The sequence below is a fragment of the Nothobranchius furzeri genome, chromosome 14, assembly GCF_043380555.1.
Source record: "Nothobranchius furzeri strain GRZ-AD chromosome 14, NfurGRZ-RIMD1, whole genome shotgun sequence".
Classification (NCBI taxonomy): domain Eukaryota; kingdom Metazoa; phylum Chordata; class Actinopteri; order Cyprinodontiformes; family Nothobranchiidae; genus Nothobranchius; species Nothobranchius furzeri.
In genome coordinates this window covers 14,905,163-14,918,220 of record NC_091754.1, presented here as the reverse complement: position 1 = coordinate 14,918,220, position 13,058 = coordinate 14,905,163, and the positions used below count along the sequence as shown (strand labels likewise).

The 13,058-nt window shown below is 40.1% G+C and overlaps 1 protein-coding gene across 1 annotated transcript in view; it reads right to left on the bottom strand.

Moving 5' to 3' along the window:
- The window catches only part of pth2ra (parathyroid hormone 2 receptor a), a 51,294-nt gene extending 43,656 nt beyond the window's left edge, over positions 1 to 7,638 (bottom strand). Inside the window, exon 1 of the mRNA XM_015966744.3 lies at positions 7,043 to 7,638. Within this exon, the coding sequence (XP_015822230.1) occupies positions 7,043 to 7,117 (75 nt within the window). The 5' untranslated portion in view covers positions 7,118 to 7,638. The remainder of the gene's footprint in view (positions 1 to 7,042) is intronic.
- Between the last annotated feature and the right edge of the window lie 5,420 nt (positions 7,639 to 13,058).

Sequence of the window (13,058 nt, the reverse complement as noted above, 5' to 3'; positions counted from 1 at the left end):
TTGTTTTTAAATGCACAGAAAACATCACTTTCACCTTGAAACCTATAAGTTTGACCAGAATAAAAAAAGAAAAATGTAACTGAGCCCAGTCATGTTTCCACAATCAAACATTCTTATTTCCATTCATAAAACGTTAACTTGGCAGAAGGGGGGCTTTTAATACAGTTCAGTCAGAGCTTTGGCAGGAACTTCTCTGGACTTCATTAAATCACGATTCAAAGTTAAAGCAGCTCAACTTCTTTCAATATGTAGCTTTCAACATTGAGAGCAGTGGTGAAGCCAGAAACTTCCTTTCAGGATGGAAAAGTGGAGATTTTAATTTTTTTATTTTTCATTAGTGTGGGATGTGCACCGTCTCTGATGCATAGCTGCAGGCTGTGCCATTAAAGTAACAGAAAATAATTATTTATTTTTTGTTTGTTTGTTTTTACTTTAAGCTAGAGCTTTAATGTTGATCTCAGTCGTTGTTGGGTTAGAAACTTGACCAGTTTCATCTTTAACACCATTCTATAGCCCTCTACTGGCCAGATACTACATTACAGCTGTTAGCTATTTTCTGTGCAGTTAGCTTTTTCAGTTTGCTGATCGTTTGCTGAAAGTAGAAGAATAAGTTGGCTTTTTTGTTGGCGTCATGGAAGAGCCTGGAAGCTAACAGTTGTAATGCATGTATAAGAGCACCCCACTAGAACACCTAGGTGCAGTATCTAGCAAGCAGAGGGCTATAGAATGGTGTCAAATATGAAACTGGTCAAGTTTCTAACCCGACAATACCTGAGATCAATGTTAAAACTCTAGTTTCAAATTTAAGAAACTATTTAGTGTTACTTTAATTTTTGGCCACACATATTTAAAAATGCACACAATGACCCCCATTCAGAGCTTTCATTTATGTTAACCTGGTGCTCATCACAACAAATAATCAGAAGCAGTAGCTCATGTTCAGCTTTTTAATTTGCTAATTAAAGCTGTTTACTTTTCTACAGTGGGGCAAAAAAGTATTTAGTCAGCCACCGACTGTGCAAGTTCTCCCACTTAAAATGATGACAGAGGTCAGTAATTTACATCATAGGTACTCTTCAACTGTGAGAGACAGAATGTGAAAAAAAATCCATGAATTCACATGGCAGGATTTTTAAAGAACAAATTGGTTTTAGGAAAAGTATTATTTGCTCAGACTCCATGTCTGTATTGTTATCAATTAATGTCAGCTGATAAGAGGTCAGATATTTTGTATGAGATATTTGAGTGCTTGTTTAGGTTGATGAAGAATTATCCAGAGGTTAGATTTATGTGGGTTCCAGCTCACAGTGGAGTAGAGGGTAATGAAATATCTGATTATTATGCAAAGCAGGCAACAAAACTGGATACTATGATGGAGGTTCCATGTAGTGTTGCGGAGGTGAAATCAGTTATTAGACGGCAGATTCTGGATGAATGGCAAGAACAACGGATAAGGGACGTGAAAGGAAGACATTTGTACAAATTAAAGGCAAAGCTTGGAAGAATGGAAGTCATTCAAATGAGTAACAGAAATCAAGTTGTAATAACAAGGATGAGAATGGGACATACAGCTTTGAACAGTACGCTTTTGATGGGCTCGACACACGGGAGGCGACATCGCCTCTCCTCCATTCATTTTCAATGAGACATGCGCGACAAAGCGATAATCGCAGGTCTCCCTCCTACCAAGCGAAACGCGAAAAACGTGCGTGTGAAAGTTTGCACTCGTGCACGTGTCGTGCACGTGCGACCCAGCGATGCAATCCCAGAAAGTTGAAACATTTTCAACTTTTCATCGCTGTCGCTCGGACGAGGACCAATCAGCAGAGGTTTCATTCACTGACCAATGAGCGGACAGGATGCTCCGCACACCTCCGAGCAAACATGGAGGAGAAGTTGATTATTATTATGTTTATATAGTAAAATCAGAAGTAAGATTTCACATAACTCTAGCAGCACCTTGTGAAACATCATATCTACCGCTTTATTAACTCTGAACCGCTTAAATCACCTTAATTCCCTCCAACCTGACACAGCCAAACAAAACAACGGAAGTTTCGATTTCGCCATGGAACAGATCGCGTAGATGGGCTTGCCGCTGGCCGCTGCCGCGGATCGCCTCCCGTGTGTCAGGTAATAAAAGCGACAGCGACAAATTTCGCTGATCGCGGTCGTTTGTCGCCTCCCGTGTGTCGAGCCCACTTGGACGGCGTAATACCGGTATGTGTGACTGTGGACTTGATAGGGAAACAGTAGAACATGTATTATGTACTTGTAGAAAATATGTGGGGAATAGGGTAATGTTAGCTGAAAAATTAAAAGTTAAAGGAAATAAGACATATGATTTGAATATTCTGTTAAACGGGGGGATAGTGGTGTATAAGTTAGTCATAGATTTTTTAAGGGAAAATGGAATACTTACTAGGATTTAGTTTTTTTTTTTTTTTAGAAGGATACCCCCCACTTCAACTCACACTCCCATTCAGTAGGTGGCGGAAATGCACCTGAAAGTTGTTTGCCACCCGCCAATTAAACAACAGAAGAAGAAGAAGAAGCCCCCGCTGCTGCATTGACCACAGTTCATTTTCAGTGTTTCGGAAGGATTTTCTCCGGTAAGTTGATGAAATGTCATAATTTTTTTGCATTGCGAAGCGTTAACTAACCGCTTCGTACCAAAATAAGCCAACCATGATATTTTATGCTGCCAGTTTTAGCTAGATAACCTTTAATGAGCTAACTATGTGCAGCTTGTTGATTGTGAGCAGAAGGGTTTAGACAAGCTTGACGAGCTGTAGACGGGTTTATTTCAGTTTGTTTGATTCTACGTTTTAAAAATATTCCCCACAGTTTGAAATAGGTTTAAAATTTTCACATTATTAGTTTTATTTGGGATTTTTTTGTACAATAAGCTGGTTGCTGTATCAACACGAACATGCATCAGAAATGGAAGCACAAATGGAGAGACCAAAAATAAAGAAAATGTGATTGTGAAGACAAGTAATTATTTAATATTTTTCAGTTAATAACACTGACTGCAATGAACTGCTGAAGCATGAGACAAACAGGATTACGAACATAAGAAGATATGTTGTTCTGTTTTGTGGACTCAGGTAATAAGAATAGAATGATGATATTTCAAGAACAGTAGTTGAACACAATAACTTTTAAAATTTTGACATTTTCCATAAAAATGTTCATTTCCACTTGCTTTATAATATCAGCATTTGCAATTTTAAGGAAGGAATGACAAGAAATAAGAATTAACAATAACACAACTATCAATAAATAAATGGCAAAGAGTAAGTAAAACAAAAATCTTATGTAACCATTAAAGGTTAAACTGTGTTGTGTGTCCATCTTCATGTTTTCATAGTGGCTGAGGGGAGAGCTGACCAGGAACAATGGTGGTGGCAAATCCCAGTTGGGTCTGTGATGGAGTGATGCACGCCTGGAGTGATTGCCTTCTCATCCACAGTAAGCACACACTCTCTTTCCATCTCTGTCAGATTTTTAACCTTCAAACTGAGCATGTCACACACCTCTCCTAACACACCTGGTTCCAGTTAATGGGCTGCATTTGTCTTTGCAGGGCTCTAACATCAGGCAGAGGGATGCTGGTGTCCTGAAGAAACCTGTAGCCTGTTGAACCCACTGAAAAGCGGAGTTGTACGGCCTTTTTCATTGTCTGTTTACTCCATTTAATGCCTCTTGTGTTTTTCATGCCTTTTTGACTTTCTGTTTCCTCCCTCAGGTTTTCCAGCTGGGTTCCCAGGTTCCAGCCTGCTCCTTTCTCCTCCTGGCCCTGACGCCGGCTCCGCATGGCTTCCTGGGATGTCCCTCTCTCCTGATACCATCTCATGTCCCCTCTCACTTTCCCTCATCCAGAGGATTAAGTTGCTTTGTGTGTGTGTGTGTGTGTGTGTGTGTGTGTGCGTGCGTGCGTGCGTGCGTTTATTTTCTCACAGAAGAAGAACCCAACACCAGCAGACTCAGTGCTCCACTCCGGCAGCCTGAAGAGACACCATCATCAGCTTCAACAGATGTCTGTGAACACGTAGGAGCTGCCAGCCCCATGGATCCTGCTGACTGGCCACAGCAATTGAACAAAATGGAAAGTAGAACTTTCTTTATGATGACACTGATATTTGAGTTTTGCTTTTGATTGCACAGTTTAATGCTGCTTTTGATTTTGCACCCCCCAATGACATTTGCACATTTTGAGTTGTTGGTTATTGTAATATTCTCAGGTTACTTATCTTCCAAGCTTATATTTATTCTTCGGGCTGTTGACTTTAAAGAGTTGCTGTGTGAATATTTAAAATAAAAAATTTGTAACTAAGGAATCACTGTGGAGTTACTTTTTCCAATGTGTGGTGGGTTGGTGGACTTGGGTTTGGGTGAGTAGCGTGCAGGCACGGGGGGTGGGGGCGCAAATGGGCACCCTCGCCTTGGGCACCAAATTACCCAGAGCCGGCCCTGCTTCCTCGTCCTAGGTTCAGGGCGATGAACAGCATCAGCCCTGAGTCTCACCTTGCCTTGCCTAGTCTTAGTTAAACTGTCCCTCCTCAAAATGTGCCTGTAGAGTGGTGTATTAGTTTATTTCCTGCCACATTTAACAGTTTAATTGCAGCCTTGTGCAGTTGAGAGCAAAACATGTAGAGCCTTGATAGAAAACATTATAGAGTGCACATTAAACTCTCTGCACACCGCTTTTTGTTATTGTAATCTCTGGTCATGGTGAGGTTGCTCCTGCTGACTTGAGCCAACCATTTTCTTCTTCTCCCTGCGTCTTTGGGTAAGCCGTAATTCTGATTCCTCCCTCAGACCGATTGCTATATGCAGCGCAGCCAACAAGATAATCAACCTATATACTATTTTTGTACATATAGAAATATTGAACTAAACCAAAAATATAGAGATGTAAAATTACATTTCAAAATTTTATCCAACCCTAAAATTTGTAATTTCAAATTTTAACCCACTGACTATTTTTTAAAAATAATAATCAAAATAAAGTTATTCAAAAGAGTTTCATTAGGTCTTGAGTGCATTGCTCATAATTATTGATTCAGCTTATTTGTGCATATGTAATGACTAAACATAATGTTGGTAAAAATGCTTTATTAAAAATGCTATTATACATGTTGTACAAGTTTGTTGTTCATTTTTTCACAGATAACACTTTTTTTTATCTACAGTGATTGACCATACAGTTTTATTGAAATTTTCTTTTTAATTAGTTGCTATTAGTCAGGCTATAGAAGCCAGATAAACTAGATGCATGTACTGTCTTCACATAAAAATATAAAGTAATGATTGTAAAATGTATTCTACTGAACATAATAGATCATCATTCAAAGCATAAACAGCTACATATTTTCTTGTAGGTAAGCTGGAGCAGACTTCTAGCTTTCAGTAAACCACTTTAAAATGGATATTACAACTCGAGTTTAGGGCTTCTTGTATGACTTATATGCTTATATTAGAGCAGTGTGTTGCATTATTACATCTAATTTAGTGCTATAGTATATTATAGTAATGTATGTGGTTTAAATGTATTCTACAGTGTGTTAGGACTGTCGTATTCCTGTAATGTAGAACAGTTACGGGTGTCTGTCTTCCTACAAATGCTCTGAAAAAAGTAAATTGGCTACTTTGTGAAGGAGTTAGGACATAATATATAATATAATATTATTCAATAATTACATAAAATCGCCAGGGGAAATGTGACAATATTAAATGTTTGTCATTTGTCCCATCATACGCCGTTCAAACTGACTTATGGCGCTGGGATGTTTGGAACTATTGAGAGCTCCATGAACCACGTGACCGCGAGTCGGCGAGTTCAAAGCGAGTCGCAGCTCTCTTTCTACAGCTCTGATATATCCTACATTCATATTATTAAATAAAACTAAAATAGTACTGACGTAAACAGCTTTTTTATAATTTAAACGTCCACGTTGGCCGGTAATTATCTGGATCTGGCTAATGGGGAGCCTAAGTCTCCTCTCCTTCTGGTTGGCTCATGGGTCCCCGATCAAAAAAAGAAAACAGAATGTTAGTGAACTGGGCTATAAAAGTTATTTTCTTGTCTTTCTGGGCATTGCTTTACACCCAGAGTCACATCTGTCAGGCTTTTCTAATCCTAGAGTTTCACCGTCTATCAGATTTTCTATCAGAAGCTACTGCAGGAGATAGCGGTAGGAGACTATGTTCATGTTCAGCCTGCATGAAACACTCAGTGACACGTTAGAACCAGAAATAATCATTAAATGTATTTTTTTCAGTGAGGTTGACCTATTGACCTACAACAGATTTGTTAGATTTCCAAAATGTGTCGTGCCCCCCCCCCCCCCCCCCCCATATTAAACTCGTTCCTACGCCCTTGCGAATCACAGAAAAATATGAGATTTGTTTTCCAAGCATTTGTCATTTTATTGCATGACATCATTGATAATGTAGTGAATTGTTGTGATTCGTCATTTCCCATTTGTGCTGAAAGCATGCAGGATTAATCTCCTGCCCACAAAATCCAACCCATTTGTAAACAACACTAACCTCTCCAACTCCTCACTGGTCAGTGAATAATAAGCCAGCAAACCCAGTGATTCATGCATCAGGATCACCTGGTGCTTCATTTACATTCCTCAGGTGTCCGAACATTTTCTATTAAGCTCACTGCTGTTCCAAATAACTCAGACAGGTATCCTTATCTCTGTGCTTCAGATTGCTGCTCTTAAGAGTCAAACTGAGTCAAATACGATTTTATTTTTTAAAGAAATGTGTGTTTGAATTAGCAGATTGGGGGGCAAAATGAAGCAGAATGAGCTTAATGTTGTTTAGATAAAGAGTCTGTAGTGGCAGATTATGTCATGACAGAATTTACAAAATACATGAGTCATAAATGTGATCCTGGGTGTTGATGGTTCTTCAACATCTGAAAGAGGATCAAACAGCAGCTGGAAATGGTCATAATAATTAATAATAATAATAATAATAATAATAATGATGATATGTCAGAGGGTGTTTTATCTTTCCTTACCTGTGCGTCAGTCCAAGACCAATAAAACAACACGTTTAATATCCACAAAATAAAGTTCAAAATTCGCCGGTTCATCACTCCAGAGTCAGAATAAACAGACTAACGGCTGTACGTTAAATCCTCTCCTGTTTCTGCGCGTGCTTGTTTGGAATATTCACAAAATTAGAAAGTTTCACCTTAAGTTGCAAATCAAAAATCCCAACGGTCCCAAAATCCTCCAACGGTCTCCACGGAGAGAAGAACAAAGATTTCAGAACCGACTCCTGGGAACCACTCACGAGCTTTCCATTGCTGCAGCTGCGGAGGGCGAAACGTCGGACTGGCATTGGAGATCCCCGTTAACCCGGTGGCGTTCGGGACGCGGTGGGAGCGCAAAATGCGCACGAGCTGGAACGACTCGCTTCATTATCAGGAACCATCGGCTTGTTGGACACCTGAGTCACCTCATTATGGAAGCTCTCTCCTCATCTCAGTGGCCGATGCACTCCTCTGCATCCTCACTGGTCCAGCGGTGATGCTGCTGCATCACCTGGATTGTGTTAACTAGCTGCACCTGTGAGCGCAGAATAAAGCCTGGGTGCGGATTGAGTCAGATCGCCTCTGCACTGCTGGCTGATTGGTTGCGCGGGTTGGGTGATTTTACTCTTTTTTTTTTTTTAACAGGGCAGTACCACGGAGTCACTGCCAAGAGATAAAAGTGTCCAATTAAAGTCGAAATATTAGTTTCCCCATTACTAATGTAACATAAGCAACACAAAACGTCAAGTTGAAGAAAATTCCTTATAAAGAAAACAAAAGAAGACAAGTTTTAGTAACCACAATGAGAATTTTTGAATAATTTCCTGTAATCTTTCACAATAAGAGTCTCAAGCATTCTCATGCAACACACACACACACACACACACAGCCTATATAGCTTTAGTTTTAGTTTACGTTGGTTTACTTTATAAAAAAAAACCTGATACCATTAATTACAATAAAAACAAAACAAAAGCCTTAAAACATAACCTAAGTTTTCTATTTCTTAACTATTTTACATTTTCTGGAAATAGTGTTTATTTTATTTATTCTTTCATGGTGACTTTTCACTAGACATCATTTTAACTTGACATTTTGACTTTATGAAAAATAATTCAACTAAAATTTAACACTTGTCACTATATTTAGTTTAAAAGAATGCTATGCAACGTTTTCATATTTTTAATTCATTTTCTTGAGTCAGTATGTGCTAAAATGATCCTTTAACGGGGTTAAGGAAATGTCACTCAGACCCCCACGGCTTTCTTTGGCCAGAATACCGCACTTGCAACTTCAGAGTGGCGGTCAAATCTCTGTTGGACTCAGTAAAGCGGAGCTGATATGTGCCGGCGCTGGAGTCTGCTTGCAGCCTGTTTCCTGCATGTTTTCGATCACAAACGCAGCTGATTTGTAACAGACTAATGGCGGGAACAAACTGAGTGGCCAGAGAGTTGAGCTGTAGCGTCTGTCAAGACCCGGACGCGGCGGAGGCTAGCGTTGGGTGGATGAGACACTCAGTTTAGTATAGGAGCATCCACGCGTAACTCAGATAGGAAGCGACGATGTGCGGACGTTCCAGAGACAAAGAAAAGAAACGTACTAGTCGGGAGATGGGGTTGACTGGTTCGGACGGGTAGTACTCGTGGCATAGAAGAATCGATGACCGAGTGCTGGTGGAAGTGGAGGACTTCCATATTTAGGTAGTGCTGATGACGTATGACATGCGAGTTGGAGTCTAGGTGGCGGGTTTCCGGCCGGAGGGCCACTGGGGACCGTGGGGTGTGACAATTTGTTTGATTTGTGACTAATCGCTCCTACAGAAACCAATGAAGGCTGGGGAGATATTTCAGCTGTTAGATTAAGATGTTAAAAAGAAGAACAGCGAGGAGATAAGTTTTACTTTTGGTTTCACTAACAGACACTAGGGGGTGCTAAAAGGAAGCCAAAACTGCACAGTATCCCTTTAATCTCCACTTTTGCCACTTCTATTTGTTTTTTGATGTGGCAGATATGTTCTTTACTAAACACCACCATGTGGTATGGAAAGGGTGATTGCTCTCTTTCCATTTTGTGTACACCAGTCACTTATTTCTTCTCCTCTGTAGTGTATATAATCTACATACTAGGATTTAACACTGTTTGATATCAGCTTTGTTAGATCCTGAGAAAAGATCAGACACATTAGCATATGAACTTATATCATGCATAAATATCTAGGATATTTATGCAATTGATATAAGTTCATACACCAACGGGCTTGGTCTATATTTAATCCAATGATTAATTTTTAATTCAAGACAAATAAATTAATAGCAAAAGTTTCTTTATTAAACAGAAGACTTAATGAAATCTTTGCTTATTCAATAACCAAATATACACCTTTCTGTGTTTCATTTCAAAGAAGAGTCAGGTTTAAAAAGTTAAGAATTTATTACTAACAATTTTAAAGATGACAATTGAAATGACAATTTAAAAATGACAATTTAAAACAGCTTTGATATTAAAATTTGATATTAAAAGCAAACCTGTGTCTGAATGGAAACTAAAATGAAATGCAATGTTTGGATGCGTGGATGAATCTCAGAAGATTTCTTTCAGAGAGAGAAACACATTCTGGGTGGAAAAAGTTGTTTTGCAACCAACTGAGTTGTTTCTTGGAGAGAACAGCATCGGACGCCATCTATCGGAAAGTGTCTACCTCACCCAGTTCAGGAGACCCTCTGTTGGATCTGAGATGTCAGGTGGAGATGGTGTCCTCCGAGCACGAGGTTGGTAGAAGGACCTTAGTGCGACCAAATCGGTCCGAGATGTCTCCGGGTCACAACGACTGATGAAACTAGTTGCGTCTCAAAATCAATAACTCTGAAGGAGTTTTGCATCAGCTGGTTAAAGGTGGCGTTTATTCGGAGCGATTCTATCGGCGTGACAGAACAGCTTAGTGAAGCTTCGGGCGGCTGACCCTCGTCCTCTGGTACTCTCATCACCACGGAGAGTATCTGCTTGGTTCAAGAACTGAAGTTGAACTGAGGAGTTTTTGGTTTTAACAACACCTCAGAACACGCCCTCTCAGCGTCAGAAAGCTTGTTGTTATGGAGCAAAGACATGTGAAAGCAAGTTACCTTTACCCTGGATTCAGTTCTGCATGATGTGTGCACGTGCAAATGACCTTCTGGTTACTGTCAAACATTTCTGATTACCATAAATAATAATTATTATAAATCAAAGAATAATTAGTCATCTCAGTAATTAAAAACATTTATAATGAACCATGATGATTATTTATGATGATTGTAATAAACAGTAAAAAGAGTTTATTAAAATTATTATTTTAAATAATCTTGAAGTGTCCTTCATCTTGGGATGGAACAGCAGACAGATAAAAGATGGATTTAGCAGGCTGCACGGCTCCCGTGATGGATAATCCGTGTGGCAGAAGTTCAGCTGGACCCAGCTCAACCTAGCCGAGGAAGTGTGACCTTTGGGACACAAAATGAGGCCATTCATGTTGCTACATCTCACAGTAAACTTGAACATAAACATCTGTTTTCATGATCATTTATCACATGTGCCTTTCAGCCTGATACAAGTGAAAAGAGCCCAACTTTAATGATGTGACAATAAAAATATCAAAATAAAACTGTTTATTGGATCATTGACACCTCCTCTGGGCTGCGGGTATAGAAGACAAACACTTCAATGTCGATAACTCACACGCTGACGTCTTTTATTCCACAGAGTGGTATAACCAGGTAGTAAAACATCAGAACAAATTAAAGGCTTTCAACCAGACCAGTGAAATCTTCAGCTCACGCTTCAGACTCTCTCTACATCTGCGACAGCTCAGATGACGACTCCTCCCTTCCTTTTCAATCATGATCCCGTTGCTGCCATCTGGCAGAAGACTTGAGGTTCATTAGCACACAAAAACTGTTATAAGACTGTTTATTCCAGCTGCTGCTATCAGGAAATTTTTTTATGTGAAATTAAAAAAATCTGCTTATTTTATTTTAGATTAAATTCGTGGATGTGGCCTGCATTACACATGTTTAATGTAATATGTATAAGATTATGTGTTACTGTTTGTATTGTGTTTAGTTAGGGTCGTCACCTTCACTTCGGCTGATGAATATGGTCTGGAGAAACGGTTCCTGAGGCAGACTAGTTTGCTGCAGCAGGAAACAGAATAAATGCAGCCAATGAGAATTCTCCTGGACTTCGCCTAAAACACCCTTTTTATTGACTTAGGGGGACACTCCACTTCCTTGTTATGGGGCAGAACGATTCCCCCAACCCTTTTGTCTAATCTATAGGAGGGCTATATTATAGTAAAAAGTAGTGGGTAGCTTTCTTCAGTAAAAGGCGCACTTTCTGCATACAGAGAAAAGCTGACGTCATCTGGGTTTGTCAATGTCATGCTCCTGGGCAGAGGTGTCACACCATCTCCTCTCACCAGACTCTAAGCTAATTCTCCACAGGTGAGGAGCAGGGGGAGCGGCAGCTGCAGGAGATTTCCCAATCAGCGACGCGGGTTCAAAAGGAGGATGGAGACACATCACTTTGCCGGATGATTGCACCAGTTTAGGTAGTACCAGCCTTTGACCTTGATCTAGTTTGTTAGTGTTTTGACTCGTGTTTGACCTCTGGATTTATGACCTCGGATTGTGTTTAGGGATTACGATTTGGATTATCCCTCACGCCTGGTTTTTGTTCCACTCAGGATCCTCTCCTCATCTCCTCACCTTGTTCTCTGGATAACACACATCACGTCCCATCCTCCTCCGCTGCTCCTATTTGGCTTCCCTCTGCTACCTTGCCTTTCCTGGACCTCTCACCCTCTGCCCAGCGTCCTTCCTGGCTTCCTCTCATCTCCTCATCAACCTGAGCACTCCAGAGACTCGAGCCGTATTGCTCATCCCACAGGACTTCCCTGTGCGGTTTCAGTTCCCGTTTTTATAATAAAGACGTTTTACTTTACTGCTTGGACTACGTGTGTTTCTGCATGTCTTGGGTTAGGCACTTACCTCGAGTCATGACAGTCAAGTTAATCCCACATGCTGTAGAATCCTGCAATATTTCCTTAGGAATCTGCAATATAATGTAAAAGACAATTATCCAATTATTGCTAATTAAATGCTAGTTTTTGTCTCGTTGAACAAAAAAGTCAATGTAACGTTGAATAGATATCCAGTTTCTCCCTCCGACAGGTTGAAATCAGAATTACAACCGTTTTAAACAACCCAGCCACAGCCCTCTGCTGCTGACGCTAATGATGAGCTAACTGATGCTAAAATAAGTCACAAAGTAAAAAGATCCACACTGTTGGACCAAATAAAATTATTACTTAAAAGTCCAGTAGCAGCAAAGCCAGGTCATCGTCATCCGCTGATAAACGGAGAAGGAAGTGACGCCACCAACAGAAGCAAAACTCTGAGAAAGGCTGCAGTGACCGTCGAAACAACAGCAAACGCAAGTTAAAAATAACACTTCAGCTGTGTTAAAAAGAACCTTAATGCAGATGGATAAAACACCCAGAATGAACTAAAAAGATGTTTACAGGTCATCAGCAGTCCGTGATTTTCAGTTCCCTCAAACGAGTGTAGGCCACACCGATGTTCACTCCGGTTTTAGCTCTTTGCCTTGCCTCAAAAGACATTACGCTCTTACTTTTACTTCCAGGCTCCAGCATGATGCCAACAGAAATGTCAAATTCTTCTTCTTGTGTTTTTTATTTACAATCGTCAAACTGAAAAAGCTAACTGCTAGCCTTTACATTAGCTACCGGCCCAGTAAACAGCTATTGCTCTAAAGCAGGTTGAAATCTCCCACGTTCAAGTGCAGTTTCTGACCAGCAGAAGGTGTCAAGTGGTTGTCCAATGTGAAGTTGCTCTTGTCTCTGGCTGAAAAACTACCATAACCCGTTTGAAAGCAATTGCTAAAAGGGTTAAAACTCTTTTGTTTTGCTCTAACGTTTCTGATGGCTGAAAGAAAATATGTGTTT